Below are 27,101 nucleotides of genomic sequence, written 5' to 3'. Positions count from 1 at the left end.
TGTTCTGCAACAGCAGCACAAACCTCACTGATGTCTTTCTACAGTGTTTTACATGTACCATTGATGGCTGTTTGTTGCCACCTAATGGCTGACTCAAAAAATCAGAGGTAGAGTGGTCACCAGCTTCAATGCCCCAGGTTCATTTGGGTCTGTTTGCCTTTTTCAGGACAAAAAATGTTTTAAGATGGTTGAATTCCATTTAGCTGCTTCAGTTTTAGGGTTCTGATATTGGAAAAGAAAATAACTTTATTTGGTAATATGCACAGTTATCAACTAAATTATTAAGCGTCCAGTCTTCCATTATTACATTTAAAACATGCCGTTTTTAAATTTCAGTTTGTATTGTCCTTACATGGTGCATATTGCTAAATTAATGTTGTGCAATCACCACAAAGTAATTGATACGCAAGGGTCCAGATGCTACCATGGGGGATAAGACTATCCCTCAGCCACTCTTCATGGAATACAGAACCACCAGGGGAAAGTTATTAGTCTACATTATGAACACTGTAGGGAAATTAAGCACAGTCATGCATTAAAGCTATCTTATACTAACTGGTGGTTCTCACTTAAAGGCCTTGAAGAAGATAAGAACAACGCAATGCTTCTCTTTTCTAAGAATGAGAGGGAAGTGCAAAAGAGACACTTCTGCTTTCAAAAATAAGACATTTCTGTTATATCACCTTGGTGACCAGATAATGAAATCATCTGCTATCTGTAAAAGCATTACTGTCAGACAGTTGCTGTTCCCACGGTATACTTATGTAGCTGATAGTAATTTAGAGACTGTCGTTTGCTGATGCTGACCAAAATGAGATGTCTGTCTGCCTCTAGCCTTAAATCACTTGCATGGTGGCTCTTCTAATTTATCCAATAATCTGAAAAGCATCAGCAAACTTTATTCCCTTTCATTTAAAATGACCAGAAAACCAAATAAATCTACAATAAGGATATTTTTCATCAACTCTCAAACCACAATTAGGTTTTAATGATCGTAAATCATTTAATGTTAAAGTCTCAACAAATAATGTCCCACCAAGTGGTGTTGTGCCATTGTTGTTATATTCCTATCCTAACAGTGGCAGCAGACACACCACAAGTTTGCTATGAGCAGAAATAAACAAACTGTTGCTGCAATCATATAAATTAATTATATAACATTTATTAAAATATATAAAAGACAAAATACATATATGCATAATTATATCCATGATGAAATATGCATATACAGTATTATAATTATACAGTCAAATGTGTTTACATATATAGATTTTTATACATATAGCGAGATATTTTTGCATTAAAACTGGCAGTGGTGATTTCATAACCCCCCCACCCCCAACAGGAAACCCCTCAGTCAGGAGTCAGGCCTCCCAGAGGAAGAAACCTCTGTGAAAAGCTCGAGAGCAGCAGCACCTTTACACCTGAGATCCATGTTTTGGAAAGGTCTCACACAGAACACACCTACTCTGACATATAGCTTCCAGGGACATCAACCTATAGCTTTAGGAGGGAGAGGATGTTACATCAAAAGTCCTCTGATCAGTTCCTTTCTGCCGTCTGTATCCTTACTGGACGTGGGTAACAATCGCAGCAGCCCCAGCCAAAATCAACAAAAACCTTAAAAACTGCACTACACATATTTTGTTGTTACACAATAACTTCAGAAAAACATCCCAGTCCTATATCATCTGCCATCACATCACACGACTCCTTAATACATCTAAGCTCAGGATATATCTGTATAGCTTGTGAGAGGAGAATAAAAAGATCCTGGAGAGAGTGTGAAACACTCCCGTGGGATGATGTTAAGTCCTTCAGACTGGTGTGGTTGGTTGTGGTTGGTCCTGTACATTTTCAGTCACTACACACTAAACACGGTCATGTCTGATGGTAATGGTGGTAGTGGTGATGGTGGTGGTGTTCGTGGTGATGGTGGTGCTCGTGACGCTGGACCACAGGAACCACAAACCCCGGGCTCCCAGGTGGACCAGACGCCTGCTCTCTCTCCAGGCTTGGCAGTACAGAGGGAACAGAGGGTTGCTGCTGGGGGTGGGATTGTGGGGACAGCGGGGTTTTGGATGGGGACATGGCCTCTCGGGCTTTTGCCCTAAGGCGTTTGCTGTGACTGTATTGCAAAGGGTGCTGGTGGTGGCCGGAGGATTGGGCTTGGTGTGGCAAGTGGTACACATCCTGAGCCCCATGTCCTGCTGCGCTGCCACTGTGCAGCACGGTTTGCAGAGGCAGGTGGTTGCCGTGACATTTAGTGGATTTGCCACCTCCACTGCCCCCGTTATTCCCTCCGCCTCCCTTGTAGGTTCCTTTGGGGGATTTGAGGAACTGTGTGCCTTTGCTTCGAGACTCTGTAGGGTTGTAGCTATCGCTGATGACCTGTGAGCGCCGCTGGTGAACAACTTGGATTTCTGGTTCCTGTGAGCGTGAGCGACTCTGGCTCTGGGAGCTCCGACCATGAGCCTCCTGGGGAGGGTAGTCAGGGGTGGTTCCTGAAGGACAGGCCAGGCCAAAGACACAGGGTCAGTGGTTTATACAAATGTGATTTATAACACTCTACTTTGAGCTGCTGTTTCCTCCGCTGCATCCACACAGTCAACTTTGAACCTGCCATTGTAATATAATAATGCACATTTGAGTCTATAACAAGACACTTACCTTCAAATCTGGAGGTGTAGTTCTCTATACCAGCCAGGTCCAGGTAGTGATTCCTCCTCTCTGTGTTCTCATCCACACAGTAATGCTGACCCTCAGCGGCTGGCACCTCATTGGTCTGCCCTCTGCTGCTAAAAATTATTAGCGGACAAATGAGAACACTGTCAATTATTTACACAATTTAATCTGAAAGAATTATTACAATACACACAGGGGCCAGCCCCAAAGCAAAGTCTACTTGAAATGTACCAACCTGATGTGGGAGGACAGTCGCTTGTCAGCTGAACGCCCCTCTTCCTGGTGACAACGATCTGAAGACGGAAAGTACAAGAATTGAGACCAGGGAAAAGTCTTCAGTAACATCCAGTGCTGACAGCACTAGATGGATTTGTGTTTCTTTTATACATCTACTGCACCATTATGGCTTGCTGCTTTTGCTGTTTTACACAACCCATACCAGGTAAGCCTTCAGAGGAAATGTCCTTTTGAGTGGAAGCAGATATGAAATTTACAGTTTAAATTATTTGTCTCTATTTCATAGAATAACAACTAACTATTCTAGTGGGTCCAGAAATATTCATAAACTTTGAACCAGGTACTGTGAACAAAGCAACATTTTCAGGAAAAGGCTGACGAGATTGATTAGTGCACTGCAAAAACATCACCGTAGTGACTGTTTGCTTAACACAAAAGATGCTGCTGAGTTTAAACTGAATTTATTACTTTAAACTACAACACTGATTGAACTAAACTGACAATTGACCAATGAGCGAATCTGAGTGTCAGAACCAAAACTATTCCCCAAATCTACATATGTACAGGGAATGGTGTGTTGGCTCAGAGCATAGTTGGACAATAAATAATGTCTGAGGTATGATGCAGTTTTACCTGTTCCTGTTTCCCTTCTGTGGCACCGGGGCTCTGGAGTGACGGTCAGTTTGACTCGCAGAGTCTTGCTCTTATTATGGCAGGAATGGTTCACAGAGGCATCCACCACATCATAGATGGTGTGCATCAGACTGGACATGTCCTAAAGTGACAGATAAAACAGTTTAGTCAGATACAGTCTATCACTATTCAGAATACATACTGAACACAGATAGAAAAGAACACTACAGGGAAATGCCTGAAAACTAACACACACACACACACACCTCTTTTGTAACTTTCCCACTGTTGTCAAAGTCATAAAGAGTGAAGATCCACTCCTGACGGTTGTCGTCCTCCATTGAAACGTCACACTCCAAGTCCTGCAGAAGCAAACATGTGCTTAATCATACTTAATACACACAAAAAGGGTATGTTTCAACTGACATATTTTTCTCAATGAGCAAGGCAATAGAACTTCTACAGTGTGTCAAAGTAGAAACACAACAGCGTTTATGACAACAGGGGTCAGTCAAGTACGTCTGAATTCATCACCACAGCTGCTGTCTTGTGTGTGACTCAGAAACATGTTTGGAAAACAAATTACTGTTGTTTTCCTTCATTCTACATGGAACTTTAGTGTTAACAAGAGTGATTTGCTATTCCCTCTGATCACAATCAAATCAAACCATGTATGAATTAGCATGTACATTTAAAGACCTTCCCCTGCAAATGAAAGTGTAGGACGCTTAAAAATCTTTCTTTTTTGTATGATTCTATACATGTTGAGAGCAACAGAGCAGAGGCAAACATCTGGTTTTCAACATTTAAACATATCACATCTTAGAGGACTCCATTCAGCTGCCTTTTCCTTGTGTGGGGGAGCACCACTTTGACCTTGTCTTTCTACCTTCTTCCAAGAAAAATGAGCGCAACCACTATTCTCAGTTACAACTTTTTGGCAGTAACTCTGATTTAGATGTATCTAGTAACATGGCCATAATTGGAAAAATAAACATGTGGAATATAGGCCCTGCTGCAGGCATGGTGGAGAGCTGACACTGTGTGAAAGGCAGTGTGCATTTACAAAGGAGGAGACTCCAGGGAGAGAAGTGGGCCTTTATGGTAGTATAATACCTCCTCAGCTCACATAACCAGCAGTGATCACCAAAGGGCAGCTCTAAGCGGTTCTTTAAAGCATGCAAGTTTAAACATTATAATCTATTTATTCTATTTATTGGTCCCTAAATTCAATCAGGATATGGTCTGGAGCAGTATCAACATACAGACAGAAGTTCTGTGCACAGGGTGAAGGTATACAGCGGCGGTCAGGATAGAGGTTACCAGCCATGCATTTATTTTTTTACCTATGTTTAAATAATTTTCACTCACTGAAACACAAAACAATTTCAACGCTCACTTCTCTTGGCTCTTGACAGATGGCTTAGTAGCCTTTTTCTGACCCCAAATCCTGTCACATGAAGTAACATTAGTTCACTGTTGGGTTTACTGATTTAATTCATTTTCTCTGGTTACATGTTGCCAGAGCCTGTTGAAAAAACATGACCAGGGCCTCAGCCCACCACGGGGCTAACGCAGAGAGACAACTACTCAAACTCCCATTAATAATTATTGGCAATCGTAGACCCAATCTACCTGAACACATGGGAAAAGTGTTAACATTGGCTGAACATGCTTCTTCCCGCAGAACAGGTTTAGGTAGGAAATTGAACCATGGACCTTTTTGCTATAAGATTAGTACCTATTACACCCTTTGTTGTATATTCATGCGCTGAACATGTGAGTTGTTCTGTAATTGCAAACTAAACCACAATGCACATTTTTGCCAGCTCATATAACTGCTTACATCCAAACTGATGCGTTTTTTCCCGGGAGCTTTGTTCACATCTCTAAGTATCTCCCGCTCTCCGTCCTCTGAGTGCAAGTACTGCAGGTAGCTTTCACAGCCCTCTGCCTTCTCTGGAGGAAGAACCACTGTCATCACAAGAGGTCACATTTAAGTTAGACACAACAACACTGATTTCTCACACAGAAATTAGGTAACATTTTGTGTAGTTCAGTAGCTACACTTCCAAAGAATATCTGATCAAACTACAGGGATTACAAAAGAGATATTTATAAACATGCATGTAATGCTCAGGCATCGTCCTTTATAGTTTTACAGGTGTTTATTTTGTTCGACCAAACAGATACATCCAACAGAGGAAAAACCACCAATTTGTTTTCATCAATCACTATTCACATTGAACATGGAAAGATAGATATAATAAATGCATAGAGCAATATCATGTAGATCTATATTTAACAGCTTTTAGGTTGAATTATTTATGGAATCATAAATAGTACCTGCAAATACATGCTCATCTATCATACAACATTAGATTTCATCATATTAGTATTCTGCAAATTGTTTAAGCATAAATCTTATTAGAGTGAGAAGACGTAATTCTTAACCTACCCTCTAGGGGATAGTGTTGATCCGTGAATTGTCCTTCCTTTAGCTCACCCCTTGGAAACTCCTGGGACAAGGAAAGAAATTAAGAGAGAGAGAGAGAGAAAGGGAGAAAGAGAGAGAGAGAGAAGGGGGGGGGGGGTCAGAGATGTAAGTGAATCTACAGTTCAGACCACAGACACAGAGAAAACAAACAGTTCCAGCTAAAGCATTTCCTACTCAGATGAGAGGGAGACGGCTGGAGGCTCCAGCGCGGCCAAACACTTTGAACATCTGCACGCTTATTGTGTTTCACTGTCTGGGACACAGCAAGCGCAGCCACAGCCAAGCTTTCAAGATTCCTCCAAGCCCTTCAAACGGACCCCTCACATTCATCAAAAAACTCATAATGCACTTCATCATCCGAGCTCTCTCTCGCTCTCTCAGCCAACCTGTTTATCCTCATCCTGCTTGACATGAAACCCAGTGCGGAGAGTTTGATGGAAGAAGCCCAGAGTTTAGGAGAAAGATTTGTAGCATTTCTCATTGAAAAGTTGGAGGAGCTTGGTTTGAAGTAAAACAAACCTCACAGTGAGCTCTCAGCAACATGTGTGTATTTATTTTGAATGGAGAATAATTGCCAGATGGAAATTTCCATGCAGATAGGATGGGTCTGATTATATACACAATTCCATTGCCATAAAACAAAAGCAGGACAAAGGGGCGGAAGGGAAAAAAGCTCTGCTGTCACATGTGAATAATCTATATCCTGAATTAACCAGAACCACAATGTATTCATAACTATTCCACACATGTGCTAATGCAGAGGCACACTGAGGCCCCCCGCAACCCCCCACCCCACACACCCCACACACTCCACACACCCCACCCCACACACCCCACACACACACACCCCACACACACACATACACAGCCATTCTTTAATTACAACTGGATTGTGGAAACAATGAAAATTAAGTGCAGAACAGACCCTTAACCACAATTATTTAAACAACAAATTTTTCTTCTTATTTACGTCATTCTCAGTCCTCTAAGCTGCTCCATGCACACTTTGAAATAAAACCTCACCAGATTGAATCAAGGGGGCCCACTGAAACGAGACAAATAAAAAACAGATAGATGCTAGAAAACAAAAGAACTCCATGTACCTTCAACAGAGCCGAGGCTCAAGCGAGAGTCTGAACATCTGCAGGCGTTTAGGTGAACGAGCCCCCCTTTCCCTTCCCCTCTCTCTTTTAGAGTAATGACAGTGCCAGGGCCTGTGGTTCTATTTAACAATCTCAGAGCCCGTGATTATTCCTCACTTCAGAGGATGATACCTCCAGCCTGTAATCTGGCCCTGACCTTCACTGCTGAAGGGGGGAGCTGGTTGAGTGTCAGGGTCAAGGCTCGGACACCCACTGTAAATTGGCCACCGGAGACACTGAGGGAAAACAGCAGAGGAATGGGAGTCGAGGAAGAGAGGGAAACAGGAAAGGGGCAGGAAGGAAGCGGGAGGAATAAAAAGGAATGAAAGAAACAGAGGAAAGAGGACGGAAGGAAAAGATAAGAGGAACAAAGATGAAGAGATAGAGAAGTAGATAAGAGTGGGAGCAAACGAATATGTGGTTTGTTAAAGAGGAGATATGGCCTCTTTATCTATTGCTTACTCCAGTCTCCGTGAGCTCAGTGGGAGAAGTGGAGGTGGGTTTTTACAGACTCTGGAAGGCTTCTGGGAAAGGTGGAGACAACTGGTACCACTCCCTGGGCCCCAAACAAGCAGCAGTCTTTAATCAACAAATACACACACTAGAAACCAGCCAACTGTGTGCGCATCCCCACACAAAAACACACACAGTTTCCATGTTTTGTGGTTTTTGTAGCCAAGTTGTTGTTTCCTTTCTGCACTGGCTGCTTTAATCTCCCCTCTTTGTACCGCAGTCCCTTAATGAAGGGCAGTGTAAGGAAGAGGGAGTTCACACAGACACACTGTTCTGCAGCTCAGAGGAACATCAAAGACAACCATTGATTCTTTCTCATCCTCGCTCCCATGAGGGTGCAGAGCAAGGTATAAGCACCTCTAAATGAAAGACACGATCCAGCCTTAAAAATAATGAAACAAATCAATCAGCCAACTGTCAAAAGTGAATCTTGTCTCTAATTAAAATTCAGATATCTAGGGATGTCTTGCTGAGGGCACAAGGAGGGGACCAGCAAGGCTTGTGTTGAACACATGCCCCCCCCCCCCCCACCTCCATACTCATTACATCCATTGAGGGAGCTAATGAGAGAGAGCAGGCTAGGTCTGACCGCAGTCTGCAGTTTAATGTTTAAGCACATGGCATCTCCATCCACATCGCCCACAGTGTCGGGCTCAAATGTGCCCACCACATGTGTAATTAACTGCTTTCTGGCATCTAGCAAGCCTCATTCCTTCACTATCAGATCACAAACTCCTCTGTAGGCCATGAAAATGTGTTAGCATTTTAGAGCAAAGTGTTCCTTGTTTTCTACCAGTGGCGTACACCTGAAATCCAGGATAGAAACATCTACAAAGTGTGTAATATTTGGTATGGGGGAAGTCAGATGGATAACCGCATGTGTGGTACAGATGCTTCAACAAGAATGACACAGACATGATGAGATATTAGATCTCTATTGTCTTAAAAAAACAGTGCATTGGAAATATTCACTGACAGTGTGCCATGTAAACAGATTCTCTCTCCCAGACGCCTTGACATAAGAGACAGACAGAGAGGTGTGTGATGTTTGTTCCTGTTTAATGCAGCAGTTCTGCCAAGCTTCCCTAAAGCCTCAGCCTACTGCCAGACTTTTATGTGGGATAGAGTAACCAGGGGAAGCTTTCATAGCTCCCTACTAGGTGACATCAGACATCCCCCAGCAGTCTCTCTCTCTCTCTCTCTCTCTCTCTCTCTCTCTCTCTGCCTGCCTACCTACCATCCTCCCGCTGGAAAACACTGCACATCTTTGTTCTTACATCCCCCTAAATATATAAGTATACGCACATCTTTTAGTCCATTCTTCAAACCATACGATGCACAACTGATTTTGAAAATCACATCTTCAAAAACCAGGGAGGCTAACATGAAGATTGTTTACACAGTTCCTCTGGCCTCGGGGTATGAAATATGGCAACTTGATAAGATGTCTGGATGCGCATCTAAGTACAAACATATGCTGGAAAAAATACAAAAACAGGATCCTGTCTGGATGCTTCTCATATAATTTAGAAGCAATGTGGTTTTCTGAAATACTTTAGATAACTTATTTTTTATATCAAGTTTAGTTTAAAGACAACTTTTAATGTACAATATGTGCTAAAACAGTACATTTAATTCTTTTTTAAAATATTTGTTTTTTTAAGTGACACTACAAATACTGAGCGGCTAACAGTGAGAGTTCTCCAGGATATACACAGTTTCAAGAAATACAAATAAATACACTCAGGATGGCGCCACAGGAAAGCCATGATGACCACCAACCGACCACCATTCCCGCTCCGACTGGCCATTAATTGGGGATGATTGTGGGGTTCCCCAATGATGAAAATGAGGATTGAGTACCATCAATATAAAATCAGGAACACCAGTTCGTAAACAAACTGAACACAGAATGAAACTGGAGAGGGAGCGGGGCCATTGAGAAATAAAAGCTCTCCATTCCAGAAGAAACCAACTTGGCCTTGACTCAAAACCAGATGTGAGCGGTTATACTGAAGAGAGGCAGAGTGAAAGAAAGGGAGATGAGGGTGGAGAGAGGGGGAAGGGGCTGGGGCTGAAAATATGGGGAGCTAAAGAGAGAAGGCCAGTTGCACAACTTCTGTCTCTTCTCTTGCAAGACAGCAAAAGAACAATATGTTGGTCTCCTGACGGCTGAACAGAAAGCTCCCCCTCCCTATGGTTCATCAGGCCTGAGCTTTCAGTCCAAGGCAGCTAGGGTAATATGGTGCTCAGAGTCAACACAGCTATTAAGCAATATTTAAACAAACAGTACTGCATATACTGCTGGATTTCAGTTAGCCTGCCTAATAATGTTTATCACGGTCACAATATAAACACAAGCTAAAAGCGTGTTATGAATCAGTCACTAACTGTGCACTGTTATCATTACTGCGCCAAGGACACCTCAATAAAGATTTGGAGCATTTTCAAGTACAGCCTCAAAAACCACAACCATACCATTTCAAACCTTGTCATTACTGGACGGCTAAAACATGCCTTTGTCCACTAATTAGGATATTTTGCAGTGTGCCATGACATGTCTTTCTATGAATGGAAATGAGATGAGAGCAGAATGCCATCCGGCCGTCTGGACTTGCCCCATGTAGCCAAGATGCCCCAGATATGGCTCTTTCAGGGTAGCGGGACTCTCTCTGAGGTCAAACAGGAGGCAAGACCCCTCCCTTGGCAGGACATGAATCACAAGAGCGAAGCCTCTTCGGTCCTAGTATAACAACAGCTGTGGGGAGAGATGAGCATGCTTGCCTGTCTATGTAAGAGCAGCATGTAAACCACTGAAAGTCACCGGCTCCCCTTCAATCAGGAGAGACTAAACTAAACTCTGTACGCCCCTCCAGTCCCCTCCTCACCCTATCACTGATCTTTCTCAGTTTGATTATGACCTGCTGCATGGCATAAACAAAGATTAGCATCACTGGCTGACCACCCTGCATCTGTCACCGGTGCTGTAATCAGCTAGCCTTCATTAAAGTGGGCTTTGATAGGGGTCTGATGTAATGCAGTGCCCTCCTCTCAGCTGTCACACAGGCAGCTACTGTAGAGACTTGGAAACCATGTGCTTCATACCAATGACTGGAATCATACTCATGAATCTGGGTTAGGCAAATGTATTAAATTATAGACGCTATAGATCATAATACTGTTTATGTATTTTATCAGTTGCTGAAAAGGAAGAAGTGTCTGTCATGTTTCACTATATCCAAAACACAGACAAACTGAAGGAAAGCTTAAAATGTGGTGCCACACACACATAGTGACTGCAATACACAGAGCATGTTGATTTAATTCAGACACAACAGGGCTTGGTGGTGTAATGCAATAGTCTCTGCATGGACCTTTCGATGACCAATGCCATGTACGCACTCAAACATTTAGTGATCTGTTTCAACAAATGTTCGGTTAAGCCAGTTCTTTAACAGTCAGAAGTGATGCTGTAATTTCACTTGACAGGTAAAAACTCAAGACTTGAATATTTTTGTGTAAAGGTTTCAACTCAGGTCTTTAGAGGGTAAAGTCTCACAGCGGTCAAGTTCATGTCTCAAGTCTAAACGTCTCATGATGAGGCACACTAGTTGTTTTACAGATTATTTTTTAAATTCCGGACATTTTGCCTGTATTGGACAGCTGCAGAGACAGAGAGGAAAGGGGGGAGAGGTAGAGAGAGGGGATGACATGCAAAGCAAAGGGCCACAGGTTGGATCTGCAGTAAAGACTTCCCTCTATCTACCGGGGCGCCTTTTAAATATCTTCAGTCCAAAACCCAAAGAAATTCACTTAACAGTGATCTAACTCCTCAGTCCTCAGTCTGGCGCCAGCACACGCTTTGGCGAATATTACTAACTTTATAATTACAAATATTACTTTAATGATTATATCAATTACCTAAATTGTAGGAAATTGTTTTCTTTCAATCTAACTGATGAATGTATTAATCATTTCAGCTTTAAAAGTAACTCTATGCTGCACCAGACGTAAAAATAAAAAATAAAAAATGTACACAGGAACTAACCAGGACATACATTACAGTTTTCAAACATGAACACACACCCTGCCAAACAAGAAAGAAGCGAGTACACAGGGCAGCGGCATATCAAAGCTAGTGTGGGACAGGCGGTTAGACTCAAACAGGATGTTCCTCTGTTTCTGGCCTCCATGTGAAATTCTGTAAGCTCCCGCGCAGGCCTCTGGCTCTTAAGCCTGGCCAATGGGGAGCGTGCCCAGGCCGATAAAGCTGAGGGGATTTGTTCCACATTCCACAGGCACTTTAAACAACACAGTGGATCGCAGAATGCCAGGTTGTAGGTGAGGTTACTGCGACGCCAATCCCATTGTGGTCCAAAGCAGCTCCACTTTCTTAGTCGTGTAGATACTCTCCACAAGCGTCCAACTGAGCTGTATTTGAAAGTGATCAGCTGTAGTGATCTCATGTAGCCAGGGGTTTAGTATAAATCAACTCTTTAAACTTGCCTGTCAGTTACAGTCAACATGGCTTTGTCAGCACCCCTCTGCTTTGTCTGCTTCTGCTGGGTGAAAACCATTTCAACACAATCACTCTCACCTGTAAGGGCGCTTTTTATGTACTATAGTTAGTGTCAGGTTGTAGCTGTCTGTCTAGTATTGAGATGTCAGTTATAATTGCTCTCACCTGTGAGATAACCACCAACACCACTGTTTTCACTGCTCGTTTTGTTAAGCTGCAAAGGGATTTGAGTCACAGCTTTGAAAACCAGACCTGGCAGTTCATAGGGGCGAGGCTCTGTGGTTGGAGGCTGGAGGAGCTACAACCGTTACAGTGCTCCTGTGGGTGACTGAGAAATGTAAACAAACCATGTTGGGGAAGGACAGCTGCGCGCCAGTGTGGAAGAGCAGCAACATTGCCCACACTTTACATGTAGGGTTCCCAACCTTTTTTCGTCTGATGTAACCCCTCATGTTCCAAATATATTCTTGTGAATGGATTATAAACTGGATGTTTACTTGCAACATCTACTTATTTGAACTTCGCCTGCTTGCTTGCTAACTCACTCTCACTTGCAACGCACGGTGGCAGCTGGCTCAGGTTGATGGGCAACTTAAATATTAAATGAACTAAAGATCCGAACCACACCAAATGGTAATCCTACTTGTGTGTTTCTTTTCCTCCTTAACACAAATACTGTATGTGGATATATTTTTACCCAAATTACAATTTTTATTTTTCATTTGAGTTAGTTGAGATTACTTCAGTTAGTGGACCTTGTCATGTAAAATGTGTAGCGCCTGGGGTAAGTAACCCTAGTTGGATGTAGTGGACTACACACTTGAATGATGCTGTCTATCTAATCCATGAGGTCTTTTTGGCTGCTAACTTAAATCTGAGGCATATCTGCTGATAAGGCCTTGTGGGCTAGTGGATGAGCTGCCAGCTGGTTTCCTGAACATGTCTTCCAACAGGGTAAGAACAGGTTCAGGGTCAAAACCATAGTTCTACAGTCCACTAGTTACTGTTCCCTCTGGGTAACTTACGCAGAGAAGAACAGATCTATATGACTGACCACGATAAGAGGAGCTTTTGCGGCTGTGACCAATCAGCCAGTAATGCAGCATGAACTATCAACACGTCTATCTGGGAGGCATACTGGGAAAACAGAAACGGACGGCTGTCGTACTGTACTATTATTGAATTCAGCCCTCAGGGAGAAACAGGCTCGCCAGTCAGAGACGGCCAAAAAAGAGAGTTCAGTGCAGTAGGATGCAATGACCAAGGTAGACAGACGCAGCACGCACAAAGGCAGAGCCCCTAATAACTCATCTGCTAAGCAGTCTCAATGACTCTTGCCAAACCTTGGGTCCTTGAGACACCACTTGTTTGCATAATTGGTACTGTTCCTCCTTACTATGAAATATTTAAGACTTCAGGCCATCCTGCCAACATTGGGTATAAAATGTCTTGGCTTTGCAGACTGCTACACAGTTTTTGACACTAAATATATCATATCTGACAAAAAGAGCTGCAGCATATTCAAAGTGGCTGCACCTCTTTTATCTCTTGTCTCTCTCTGTGTTATTGTGCAACTTGAATGCCAGACTCGAAGAGCATGAGAATTCTTGACACTGCAAGAACAGGCTTAATTCCAAGCTGTGAAGTTCCTCACAGGCCTGGAACTGGACAGGGGGTCATCCCAGGGTCAACACCAAGTGTTTTCCTGAGGATTCCTAAAAATACATTCCTGCTGGGTGCAGGAAGCAGAGACTTCACGATCCTCAGACATTGTGAAGGAAGCCTGGGTATGTAAAATGGACCATTGCTCAAGGGCCACTGGCTGTGAGGCTTTGGCATATGAGACGCAACTTTCCCATGAAAAAGTGGACAAAATTGAAAGCTGAAGATGAACTGATGAGATGTAGAAAAAAGAAAGTAGCACATGGGCCAATTACTGATGCACCAAAATCATGCAAAGCTCATTCATATTTCTGTTGAATTATTCTCAAAGAAAATTAGTGATTGAAAAAATAAAAAGCATGTAAGGGTATGCAGATGATTAATTACTTTTGAAAATGTGGCTACAAGACAAGAATTTTAAAGCCATATGGTGCAAACCACGAATTATATTTTTTTTAATTTGTAACACATCACAGAAATATGCCAAGTAGAGATTCTGAGCCGGTGAGACTGCAACATCTGTGCTTCTTCCTTTTGGACTGAAGCTGCCATGTGTGCACTTTAGTGACCTAACAGACTAGCTGTGTGTGTCTAAAACACTGTTCCCCAGTGTGAAATTCTGCAAAGTAATTCATCCATGGCACAAGCAGAGATCAAAAGGCTATGGTGCAGAGGGCAGCTCAGCAGCGCGTACAGAGAGCTGCTGCTTTCACAGCCATAATTATTGGAAACCAGGGCCGTGAGTGAGGCTATATGAAGGAGTACTGAGCGGAGTTAGCTAAGCTCCCTGTATATTCTTATCTTATCTGAGGTACAAAGCTACAAGTTTGACGGAATTTTGTTCTCTATTACACAGCACGTCTGGAGGCAGTCCACTTAAAAGCACTAAGTGTGACACTTCAGGTTTGATAAAAGTTCTTAAAAGATGATGTATGCCTCACAAAGCAGAAGGGGCTGATGTGCAATAACACCTTAAAAGCTATGAGATAATCAGGTGCTACCATGATAGAGCAGTTCTCGAAGCTGAGCACATGACACTAAGGGTCAAAGTTCAGATATTTTGATACAAAGGCATTCTTGAAGTGATAGGATCAGTTAGCCCCTATCAACAAGAAGAAGTAGGTGCTGGTTATGAGGAAAGACCTTGCAGAGTTACTATAACTACGCACATTGGTGTATTTACTTAAAGGCAAAGCTACTGCCTACAATTCACTGTTACTGTTTTAACCACCTTTCAAAAGCAGGTGTTTAATACTTTTTTCACACATTGTGGTACACGTTAGACTGAGTATACTATAAAAATCACTCAGCAGCAATATCACAACATAAAATCCTGATATAGAAGAGCGTGTTTTCTTTGTGAAGCACCTCCTTTGAGCAGATGGTGTCTCTGTAAGGCTCTCAGTGAGGGGAGGCAGGCATCTTGAGAAGAACTTCTGTTTATTTGAAATGAGCCTTTAGGTAAACATGTTACATGGCACACAGGGCCAGGTCAGCTTTTGAAGTGGACGGGCTCAGGAAAGAAATGGGTGGGGGGAGAAAAGAAGGCTACCTTCAGAGGAAATGAGAACAGTGGCCTCTTTCAACACTGTTTGATCCTCTCCTTCCCTTTATGTCACATACAGAAAGAGCACAAAAGGTGTTTGGGTATATAAATACACCAACACAGAATGTGAGAACGGCTGAATTTTTATTACTTCTGAACACACAATCATTCTGCAATCCCACATTAAATTCCCCTGAAAAATTAACACCCATGACAAAAATAAACCACTTCCTTAATGGAAACCCATTGAGGGTTTTGACGACGGGAACAGGTTTGTGTAACAAAAGCAAGTTTGCAGCCATCCCCCATCGGAGAGGAATGTGATGTGCAGAAGGAGGGCCAGGCCTGTGCTGTCTGCGGAGCCTGGATCCAAGCTTTGAAGCTGCTAGTGTGTTTCAACAGCTAACCACTTTCAGATGGGACTGTGGCGTTTTATGAGCTGAGTAATAGTGATACCTACACATGTGCAGGCTTGGGGTCCCAAAGAGGGGGAGGCTCAGCTCAGAGCGGAGAGAGAAAGATGTCTAACTCCTCAGGGGTCTGGGTTTGGGTGTGTTTGATAAATGTTGTGCTATGGCATTCTGTACATTCTGTATATAAAAGTGGAAGACAGGAAGATAGATATTGTGTAAAGTCTGTTCACCTATGAACACAGTTCTGTTTTAAATTCCACATTTTCCTCAAGGTTCTTGAACATCAAATGAACTTGTATGGAATGAACACCTGAAATCATGGCAATACTCCTAAATCTCATGAGGGACATCTGGAGTGTTTACTCTAAGCATAACACCCTAGCAGAATGCTTGATCTTTATGTAAGGAATTACTTGAAATGCAGAGGCTTTAAACAGCACAGCATCATAACAATGAGTAACAATGCCAGCAACTCTGAGTGCCCTCCGCTGGGATTTGTATTATTTTTTTTTTTTTTGAGCATACAGGAAGCCAGGGTTTGTGGTGTGTGGTGTTTCACTCGCCGGTCTCAAGCAGGGCGTCAGGTTCAGGAATGTGGAGCAAGGATGAAGTTTCGAAGCATTCAGGGGTGACTCTGAAGGCTTTTTTAAATAAGAACAACACAGAAAGTGAGTGTAAGGGCCAAAAGGAGATCCACATGGCATCACAACATGAGGAGAGTTGATGAGTAGCTGATAAACACAAAGGTCTGTGTAAATTTTACATACATTTTAGGAATTATTTTTGTCATAGCATTTCTGTCCTTATTCTGTTCTGTTCTTATGTATTCGGCTTTTCTCATGCAAACAACAAAAGTAGAGGTATTCGCGACAAAGATTTATGTTCTAAGTCATTCGTGGCTATGAGTGTATGGTGCTGCACCTGCTTTTTAGTTTTCCCTTTGCTTGTATTGTGGAATATATGTCAGGTCAGCATCTGACCTCTGTGGAGACAATCTCAAGTTTCCACTGGCTGTATTCATAGGATAACCAACTCGAGTGCAAAAGAGAAATCCCTTGTCATCTTTAAATAAAAAACGAAAGCCTCCCTTTTGATCTGCAAATATTTAAACAACATACTGAACAAAATAGATCTGCAATGTCATCTTCTGATGAAGTTATATGGAGTTTAAAGCTTCCTGTGTCCCCCCTTAGCTCCTTGCATGCACTACACTCACTGAAGATGTCATTAAAACAATATAATCAATTAACAATGCACAACATATAATAACACCACCAACAACCATAACTGAAAAATATGATATTCCCCTGGCTGCTCTGAGGCTTGCGAAATGAAGTCCACTTGGAAAAGAGCTAAAGCTTTCTAAGGGGGAATAGGGGTTTATGTGGAAACATACCTTACACACTAAAATGTAATAACCTTTGAGTCTCCCGGTGTTTTACTTGGCTGAGAGAGCCATAAGATCAAACACAGACTTGGATCCAGCAGCCTTTGCCAAAAATGTCAGCGCTAAGCACTGGGCTCCAGCTTCAGGTATTTTCTTTCCCCTGGCAGGGAGCGAGAGCAAAGACACAGACCAGTGTTAACCCTCGGCGGGGCTGCCCCCAAACAGCCACCAGCACTTCAACCATGAAAGGGAAGTGAGGTCTCCCTGCTGTCATCAGTGGCCATGCATGTCTAGCTCATGTAGTATCACTAAAAAACCTGGGATGGGCTCCATTCAGGAAGTCAAGATGTTCATATACAATTGCATGCTTGATGACTTACTGCAATCCTGTCCTGCAAAGCTACTCTGATCTCTCTGAAGTACACTAACAGATATCTCATAAATATCATGAAAAGCAGCAACAAGAAGTGACTTCAAAGCAGCGATGATGGGAATGAGATAGTTCCAAAGGCGACAGAACTTCATTCCATATGTCTGCAGATAAGAGCTCCAGCAATGAAGGAAGTTGAGCAACTGTCATTTCTATCATCTAAATATATACTATTCTCTTTTGAGCTGTAGGAAAAATTTTAATTATTATTTATGCCATCAAATATGTGGATAGAATGCTGTTATGGTATGACAACGATTGTCGCAACGTTTTCTCTTTAAAACCAGAAGAGCCCGCAAACAAGAAATAGTTTGCACTTTGTATATCTATGTTGAGAGAACTATTTTTATGATAGCTATTTATATTATTAATTGATACCACTCTCATATCTGTACAGTAAATATGAAGATACAGCTAGGAGTTGGTTAGCTTAACTTAGCACAAAGACTTCAAACAGTAGGAAACAGCTTGCCTGGCTCTGTCCAAGTTTAACAAAATCAGCATACCAGCTCCTCTAAAGCTCACTAATTCACACGTTATAGCGTGTATATATATATATAGGCTATATAACTATAACGTGTAGTGGGGGACTATTTCATGGCAGGGCGCAGTGACTTCCTAAACAAACAAGATTTAACATGTTAATCAATAAGCTTTAATGGGTGTTCAGACCAAATTCAGTAGATTTTACAACTCTGGAGGCAATTATATAACTTTTGCGATTATTGCGACGTAAAAAGCAAAAATACAGCATTCACTTCATAAAGTAATCCACCAGGAATGTAAACTTGCATATATGTGATTGACCAACTCTGAGCCTTGCCAGATGACACTGCATTGCATCAAACATTGACCCAGGTTCAACTTTTTTGCCCGATGACCCTGAGTTTTTTGCCAGAGCCCACTGTGTTGGCATCCCCATTGCGCTACCCAGACTGCACCTGTAGCTTTCAGGCTCTTTGGCACTGCCATCAGAGCTTAGAATTGGTTCAGCTTTTTCAACTTGCCACTGCAGCTTCCCCTGGGACCATGGCAACTCAAGAAACCATAGCGAGGGAAACAATACATGAGTTGATTTTACAGGTATCTGAGTTCCCTGAATTATTCACCTCGTCACCAGCAAAGAACACCAGCAACATCAGCTTCATCTTCAGAGGTACTCACAAGCCGATGTGACAGCATTGCACCCTACTGCCTACGTTCCAAGGCAGTGGCAACCGCTTGCTGTTTGAAAGCACCTTCATCCAGTATTTATGCTAAGGTAAGCTACTATCTGTAACATCATATTTACTGTGCAGACATGAGAGTGGTATCAATCTGTCTATCGAACTCTTGGCAAGAGAGTTAGATGAGAGGGGCTAAAAGCCTCAGGTTCTCTGTGTGACAATTAGTGTGTAGTAATTATTGTAACTACAATTTGTTTAGGAAAATGCACCACTAAAGCACAACAGACCCTGAAATATTAAGGAACTTAAGGTGGGCCCTGTGTAAAAATTTTGTTCTGACACAGAAAGCTAAGGGGTGGGAGGGTCAACATGGGCCCACAGCTCATTTTTGCCACCTGGTTTGCCCCAAAGGATTGAGAACTAATGTGTGATTGCTTTTTGATTCCTCCCTTCATTAGTGCAGGTCACATGGGAATTAGGGTGAAAGTGAGCAAAATGCTTCAAAGGACTTTACACAGTATAAATATTCTCTGAAAAATAAACTTTCAATCTGCCTGCAGTGTTCTAATGTCTTTCTCCATTAGGCACAGGCCACACAAACCACTCTTTGCCACTCACTGAGTCAGTCACTCATAAACATACAGACAGAGTGAGACTCGACCTCTGACTCAGAGGCGAAGCCATGTGGTGATCCACACTCAAAAAACACTCCAACACGAAAGAATGGATAAAAGCGTCTCGCACTTGTGATGAGGGTTTAAGCCAACCAGGTGATGATGTTTACACAGACAGAGAAGTGAATGTTTGTTCTGGACAAATGGTAACCAACACAGAAAAAATGCCGCATGAGAGGGTTGTGATTTGCATGTTTAACAGCTGTCACAAGTTAATAAAGAAGGTAAGATGAGATCAATGGTCAGCTCGTGCCTCCCCAAACAATGCAGTGGACAAGGCGGATGAGGATCACCATTACGCCCCTTCCCCCACTACCTTTAAAACCCCTCAAACATCTCCCCCATGAAAAAAAAAAAACCCGCCCTTAAACCTCCCACTCCTATTCCTCCCCTTTTCCTCTTCCCCGCCACCCTCTCCCACCCTATTTCCACCACAGCCCCTCTCCCTGCTCCAGGATTTTGCTGTACAAACCAGGAACAGATGTCTGCCGGGGCCGTGCTGAAAGACCCCGCTGTTCTGGATGCCAGCCACATGCTTTTCATTCAGAGATGAAGGCTCACAGCTCGCCTTCTTGTGAAGCCAATTTTTAAAAAAAAAAGAAAAAAGAGGTGGAAAAAAACAAACTCTCGAAATGCCTTTAAGTCCCTTCAAAAGCAGTACATATATGAGCACACCTTTTTGTCTCCTCTCCACCATGTATTGCTCCCTGATAGAGCCGCATCAATGACAAGTCATTTGTGGTCGAAAGAGAGAGGCTCAAAAGTCATGAGATGTTGCTGCAGGAATATTTCTTTAAAGAAGTCTTCAAGTACTCTTCAGGAGTTGCGCGACCTTTATCCAGTACACACAGCTCAAAACTAAAAAGAAATTATCTCAGTTTTAAACTTGTGGCTGTGTACTGAAAACTAAAATGTCATTTAGGGCCACAGCATTAAGATTACACAGATATCCCAGCCTCCGATCCAATTCAAATACTGCTAACTCAAAATGAGCATGGTGACTAGAAGATATACCCAAATGCCAAGCGGCAAAATTGTCCAAACATAACATCCATTTGGAGCAGGTTTGCCAAATGAGGATTTTTTATATAAGGGGAAAGTCTTATTCACAGATTCCAAATGAATGTTAAAAAAACATTAGCTTACAATTAGTTTAGTGAGCTGCTTGGGAACTCTGCTCTTGAACTAAATTTATTATTGAGGAGTGAGTGCTATGTAACTCCCCGTAAGTCAAAACAAATTTGCGTCTCAGAGCTTTGGCACATCATTGCATCCAATTGAATCCCTAAACTGAGCCTTTTTTACTTCAAGTGTGATATTATTAACCTTTCAAAGAGGAATAATAAAGGCCTTTGTTGTGGGATTGAAAATGTTGACACACTCCCTCTTCACAGGCCAAGTCTGTGGGAAGTTTTGAGACAAAAGATGGTGCTGAAAGGCTGAATTAGCCTGTCATTATTTGGGCATCCAAGCATGTCTGTTTGAAGCTCCAAAATGAAGAGCTGCGGTTGTGTGTGTGAGGGTCTGGACTGTTGATGTGTTGATGTTTCCAGAGGTGAAACACAGTGAACCTTCACATAACTCTTTAACTAATGAACACAGGTTGGGATAAACACAGGGTTAGGACTTTTCTGCATTTTATATATTCAGTAACTACCGACTAGGCTTATTTTTTGGGGGTGGGGTGGGCAACTAAACATTGGACTGCCACTTTGATCTCACCTGTAATATTTCGACATTGCACCAGGTGCTTTGACAGGTGAGCTTTGTCTTGAACACACACCTGCAACAAAGTGTCAAAATGATGTTTGTAGCCAGGATGAGCCAAGTCATCCTGCTGAATCACGCTCTCTTTGTCCACTCAGACCACACTTAAAGGAGCCTATAGGATTACATACTGAGGGCAGCCTGCCAGCTGCAATACTAAATCATTGCTTGGAGCAATATCAAAATACAGGTCTTGACATCCCCTTTGCATCCATCCTAATTCTTGCAAAAGTGTGGCAAAGCATTCACAATTTGTTGGCTAATAACTACTTTATTGTGGAGATTCACAAGTTGAAACTTATGTTTGGCAAGGCTGTGTTTACACCGCCCCTCATCCCTCAGCCCTTCCCCCAGGACCGGGCAGGGGGATAGAGGGGTGAGGGTTCGGAGGCTCCACTGCTATCAGAGCCCTTTTATAACTCCCAGCTCTGAGCTTTGAAGTCGCAGCCACACAGTTCAGGAATCCTACTCCCCCATTTGACACTGAGGAGGGGGATGGTCAGAGCTAAACAGCGCATTTGGCCAATCACCTCTTGTACCAAATCATAAGTAATTTTAACTGTCCATGCTGCTCATCAACCAGGAATAAGTGGTGAAAATCCTATCTGGTGAGAGCCATATGTTAAAGCACTCAGGAGGAGAAAATGTGGCAGAAATTGAACACTTCAAATTCCCTTTAAAAATGATATAATTACAGTAATTTTCTATTTGACTTGAGCTTGCATAATCATGGTTTAAACCCCAGACATCTAAGAACCCGTAATCTACTGTTATTATCTGGAATTGTGACAATGTAAAACGATCCTAGTGAAGAATTAATGAATAGTACATGGGATCAAGTGAGGAAATGGTGTTCCTGTCTTACATCAGAGATACATTTTATCTGTGCTAAAGACATTCTGTTATATGGGAAGCTATGCAGCATGGGAGGTTTTCCCCAGGGACGTCATCTACCATCATTTACATTAATGTAGGCATAGGCTAATTTCAAACAGCATGAATAGAGCTGTCACTATATTCGTGCAGGGAGTCACATATTGCCTCTGCGATACAATAGGGAGAATTTATATAACAAATCGTCATAGTATCAGTTTAACTTGTGATACTGGATTATTTGGCATGTGATGCTTTGCGACAGGGCTGCAGCAAACCAATATTTTCATTATTGGTTAATCTGCAAACTATTTTCACATTCCTAGATTATTGTTTTTCAGAAAATTGTGAAATTGTATATTACAATTTCCCAAAGCCTAAATGAAGTCTTAAAATATGTCACATTAGACAAAGAAAAGCATCAAATCCTCACAGTTGTGAAGCTGAAACTAGAGAATGAAACGATCTACCAATTAATTATCAAAGCAGAAGTCCACTAGTTTTCAGTCAATTAATCATTCCAGCTCTACTTTGCATGATGCCTAGGGTTTTGGTACAACCAGCACACTGTCACTGATAAAAGTGTGGCAGAAATGTAACTTCAGTTAAAAGTAACATATTACACTTACTTGTTTCCCCAATTCAAAAAGCAATGCTTAAGAAAAGACTTTACTTTCTTTACTTTCTCTTTTGTTTTACTGGTGATCTCTCATATGTATAAGGAATTTCCAAAGCTCTCTGTAGTAGAATATATAGCCTGAATGAGGCAAAAAGAATGGTACATGTAAAGTAAATGCAAGTAAAATGTAGTTAGCACATTATTTTCTGCCTTACAAAAAGCTTTACTTACAATGCACTTACAATATTTACTTGAAATATTTACCATCAATACATGTCAGGACCAGTTTAGGCCTTAACAGACGTGACTGCATTTTGGTTTGTCCCCCTCCTTTCAATCAATCACAGGTTAGTCTCAAAGGAAGCAGGAAAAGTAAGGGGCTAGGAAGTTAAACACTGGTAGTTCTGGTCTTTGAAGGAGGCGCGAACGTAACCAAGTAATGACACAAAATAAATCAGAGACATGACTTTGATATAAGAGAGGGTGGGACCCACCTACTAATAAGTGTCAAGCGAATGCCTTTGGTGGTTTCCCTTCAGAGGAGTGTGAACTCAGACTCCTACGAAGCAGAGTAAAGTTCTCCTTTAATTTGCCACGAGTGGGCGGTTTATAGCCCTGATATAATCTATAACTCTCCCACTATTAACAACCACCCACCTCACGGATTGTCAGTAACTCTGTGTGAACTGCTCGCAGTTTCTGCCTGGGAGCCTGGAACTGTTGTACCCCTCAGAAGGAAGCGCTAATTGAAGTGATGTAATGTTATGCCTCAGAGGGCTGCCCACTGGGAGCACGCACTAGAATGGGAGGCATTGAGGAAAAAAGACACAGCACTGAGTCATGGTGCCAGCAGCCACAAGAGCAAACTTTATATCCATCAGTCTGAGAAACGACTACCTTTCCATCCCCTCTCTCTCTCTCTGTCTCTGTCTCTCTCTCTCTCTCTGTGCGTGCGTAGTCGCTGCTTTTGCCAAGAGGCTTCACGCACGGGGCTCATGGCTGTCATAACCCATCCTATGACGCTGGCAGGGCAATAACCGCTGCGGAGCCAGACATGACACAAAAAAGAAACAACAAGCTACAACTTTGCAAAGACATCAGCGTGTCTTCGCATAGCCTACTTTGTAAATAGGCCTACGGGTTGCTTCCCCTTCAGTCAAGCCGTTCTGCAGCTCATCTTTCAGGTGGAGAGGGTTTAGCAGCTTCAACCAGACAAGTGCTTGGCAGACTCATCCCATCAGCAAATGCAAACAACTTGCAGCAATAAATTATGATTTTTGTTCATGTAAAACGGTTAAACAAACATGAACGTTGCACACAGAGCAACTTGTTTCCACACTCTTATTTAAGGGAAGACATAATATCCTTCATTTAATATTAATCCACACCAGGGGATCAAAATAAGCTCATTTTGTTGTTGGGCTTATTGTTACGTAAAAACACATTACTGCGTGATACCTGCATGTTCTTCAGCTTGTGGTCCGTCGCGCTGTACCTCTCACATTCCTCCATCCCTTTCCGGAGGAAGGCGTTCACAGCAAAACTGTCTCCTGTGATGTGGGGAAATCACACCGATCAGCAGGTATAAATCTCGAGCTCAGCATATGGTTAATCAGATTGTCATCATTTATAAACCTCCATTATCTTATACAAAATGACCTAAGTTGACCCTCACCTTCAGGGTTTTCTCTGCGCTTACACGCTTCAGATCCATCAGAAACAGGGATGCAAAACAGACAATCGTTAGATTTTTTTGTATAATTCTATATGAATAATACAATCGAAATACTTTTGTCATTCGGTGCTTTCAACGACAAAATGTCTCACCATGTTTTGATTGAAGTTTGCCCATTCTTAAGTCCCGCTTCCGTGGGTCAATAAAATGTATAGCCTACTCCGAAATCGGACAAGAAGAACAGTCACTGACTCAACATGGTCACATTGTGTTTGTTTTGCAAGAAGAAAACTCCAACTTCATCCAAAGGCGGGTAATTAAATCTCGCGTTCATTGAAGCATCAGTTGTCTGCGCAGAAGCCAGATAAATCTGTGGAAATGATCTGAGGGAGACAAGGCACACCCGCTGTCTGTCTAAAGACTTCCCTTCAGTCCAACTGAATGTGGAAGCGCTTTGAAAACGGCAGAGACCTCGGAGCCAGTGTCAAGACAAACAGAACAGGTGCGGTACTTCCGGTTGGTGCTTCTACAAAATAAAACATCAACGTTGAAAAAAGTGCGGCACCTTAATCAAGTACTAAAACATTATGAAAATGTGGGGAGAAATGTGTAAAATATTTATGCAACAAAACAAATGGAATAGCTTGACATAAGCAGATAAATATAAATCGGAAATGTAGGCTACAGGCAAACCCATAGCCATTCACTGGTGGCCACTTCAGTCTGAGAAGTATCCTTACTGATGTTGAGGATTCCTGAGGGTTAGTATATTTATTTTCAATATCTAATCAGAACTGCATAACTGCAGTGTTTAATTTCTGCATTATTTTCTTAATTTCTTGAGGACTGGGACAGTCAATTTATGTCGATTAATCTGGGTCAATGGATTGTTTTTTAAACTCACTTAGTGATTAAAGAATTGCCTAAAATAACAACAAATACCAAACACAATTTTGCACATAGGCCAAAGTTTAGCCTTTAATATTGCAACTATTTGCACTTTTAAAATTACAAGCATAGGCCTAGTAGTAGGCTATAAAAATAAAAGCTGCAAATCAATGAGTGTGCTACAGTGTTTTTTTTTTAACTCTTAAGTTCGTTGTCCTAGATCTGAGAAGTGCCTAATTCCGCTGCACATTACTGGAAGATGTCTGGAAAACTCACACCAATTCAGTTCACACCAAAACCAAGGAAATCCTCACATTTGATAAACTATAATCAGCATGCCGGTAAGTGTTACAACGTTGATGTACAATAAGCCTACATTTTGTGTTGGCCAACTAATTGTTTATATCCTTTAGATATGTATTTTACTTTAACCAAATGTAATAGAGTACACAATTTCAATAAGTATGTGTCATGCTGCATCTAGGCCTAATTTTGTTTTCATTTCTAGTTTTTGCTATTGTAGGATACTATTGTTTTGAAAAGCACATTCATTCACTTTCCGGTTGTGGGCGTTTAACTTGAACCACTGGTTTGGCAGCTTGTGTATCGCTGAAGGTAAAAGCGCTCCTCCATTGGAGTAATTTTCCTTACAGCTCCATTCATGGTTTTTAAAGTAGGACCAGCATTTTATATTCATGAGGAGAACACTTTTATTATTTTGTTAATGAATTCCATTATTTTATTATTATTAGTCCAATTAGTTTGTAGGCCTACATGTCTATCACAAGATTATCTCAATCAAATAGCGTAGTCCAATCACCAAAAGGTAAAGGTCTAAAGTAGTCTAATAGATCACAGTTCATTAGATGTATATGCACATAGGCCTATATGACCAAACCAGAATTAAAATAAATACACATGGTGCAATTAATAACAGCATTATTATTTAGCAAATGAAAATTACAAGTAGCCTGTGTGCTAACCACACACTGATAGGCTGCCCATTATTTTAATTTAGGTTTGTGCTCAACCAATTCTAAAGATAAACTTTTGTATATAAAGGAGAAGATACTGTACTTCAACCCACCAGACATCAAAAGCTCCTCAGCAGTTTTATAGTTTGTTTCCTTTGGCAGGGTACTAAAGCAGGACCAGGCCGCAGGACACATGCCTAGTGTTATGAATAATAATTTTCTAAGGCAACCTTTTGCTTAGCATGAAAACTTGAATGTGATGTTAGTGTTTTGTAAATATTCCACTCCTCTGCAGAAATTACAGTCCATGCACTCAGCCTTGTTATATGTATCCTTTAAACATTAGAGTTCTGCCTGTAGGAACATAAGAGATATTCATTATCAGTGCTACTGGGAGAACATCTTTTCTTTGAGAATGGTACTATATCATAGTGTCCCAGTTTCCCTTCCATGTATCTTGATGAATGTGTAGTGCAGCTATATTGCTCTTCCTGTCAATTTGTCTGCCATTTGACTTCTCGAAGACGAAGGACTCTCAGATCACTGTCTTTGGTTGACAGGATGAGCCGACATTTGCATAGCTCATTGATGGCAGCTTTCTTTGATCCTACTTGCCGTGTCTAATTATCACCATTTCTTTATGCAGCCTGCATGGCTCAAAGGATTCTGCTGCTTTAGAAGTTATGGTATCTCTCACCTCATCCTCTTTCTCTTGCTCCCTCTAACATCCCACTTAAGTGGATGACACATGCACATGGGACGCAAACAATAGAGAACAACTGCTCATACAATTTCTGACAA

The 27,101-nt window shown here is 41.9% G+C and overlaps 1 protein-coding gene across 2 annotated transcripts; it reads right to left on the bottom strand.

The window, feature by feature from the left end:
- Positions 1–1,652: 1,652 nt before the first annotated feature.
- nkd2b (NKD inhibitor of WNT signaling pathway 2b) lies at positions 1,653–24,878 on the bottom strand. 2 transcript variants are annotated; one of them, XM_038711629.1, is made up of 10 exons: positions 24,591–24,878; positions 24,439–24,465; positions 24,222–24,313; positions 6,014–6,074; positions 5,402–5,529; positions 3,822–3,917; positions 3,556–3,697; positions 2,921–2,978; positions 2,671–2,795; positions 1,653–2,504 (listed from the first exon to the last, which is right to left on the bottom strand). In XM_038711629.1, the coding sequence occupies exons 1-10, from the start codon at positions 24,613–24,615 to the stop codon at positions 1,882–1,884; spliced, it is 1,377 nt and encodes a 458-aa protein (XP_038567557.1). In that variant the 5' UTR covers positions 24,616–24,878; the 3' UTR covers positions 1,653–1,881. The 2 variants fall into 2 exon arrangements, with proteins under 2 accessions (XP_038567557.1, XP_038567556.1); XM_038711628.1 differs by having other exon boundaries at positions 2,671–2,798; positions 24,591–24,877.
- Between the last annotated feature and the right edge of the window lie 2,223 nt (positions 24,879–27,101).

This window comes from Micropterus salmoides, unplaced genomic scaffold, assembly GCF_014851395.1.
Source record: "Micropterus salmoides isolate LMB-PRFRI ecotype aquatic unplaced genomic scaffold, ASM1485139v1 Ms_hic_scaffold_11, whole genome shotgun sequence".
NCBI classification, from domain to species: domain Eukaryota; kingdom Metazoa; phylum Chordata; class Actinopteri; order Centrarchiformes; family Centrarchidae; genus Micropterus; species Micropterus salmoides.
The sequence above is the reverse complement of the archived record's forward strand: the minus strand, read 5'-3'. Positions and strand labels throughout refer to the sequence as shown.

Bases quoted from the DNA above. Each gene is read 5' to 3' on its own strand.
- nkd2b (XM_038711628.1), bottom strand. From the start codon at position 24,615: ATGGGCAAACTTCAATCAAAACATG. The intron at 6,075-24,221 runs GTATCACGCAGT...TCCTTGTCCCAG, and splicing joins ACAAGCTGAAGAACATGCAG to GAGTTTCCAAGGGGTGAGCT. The intron at 2,799-2,920 runs GTTGGTACATTT...AATAATTTTTAG, and splicing joins CGACTGTCCTCCCACATCAG to CAGCAGAGGGCAGACCAATG.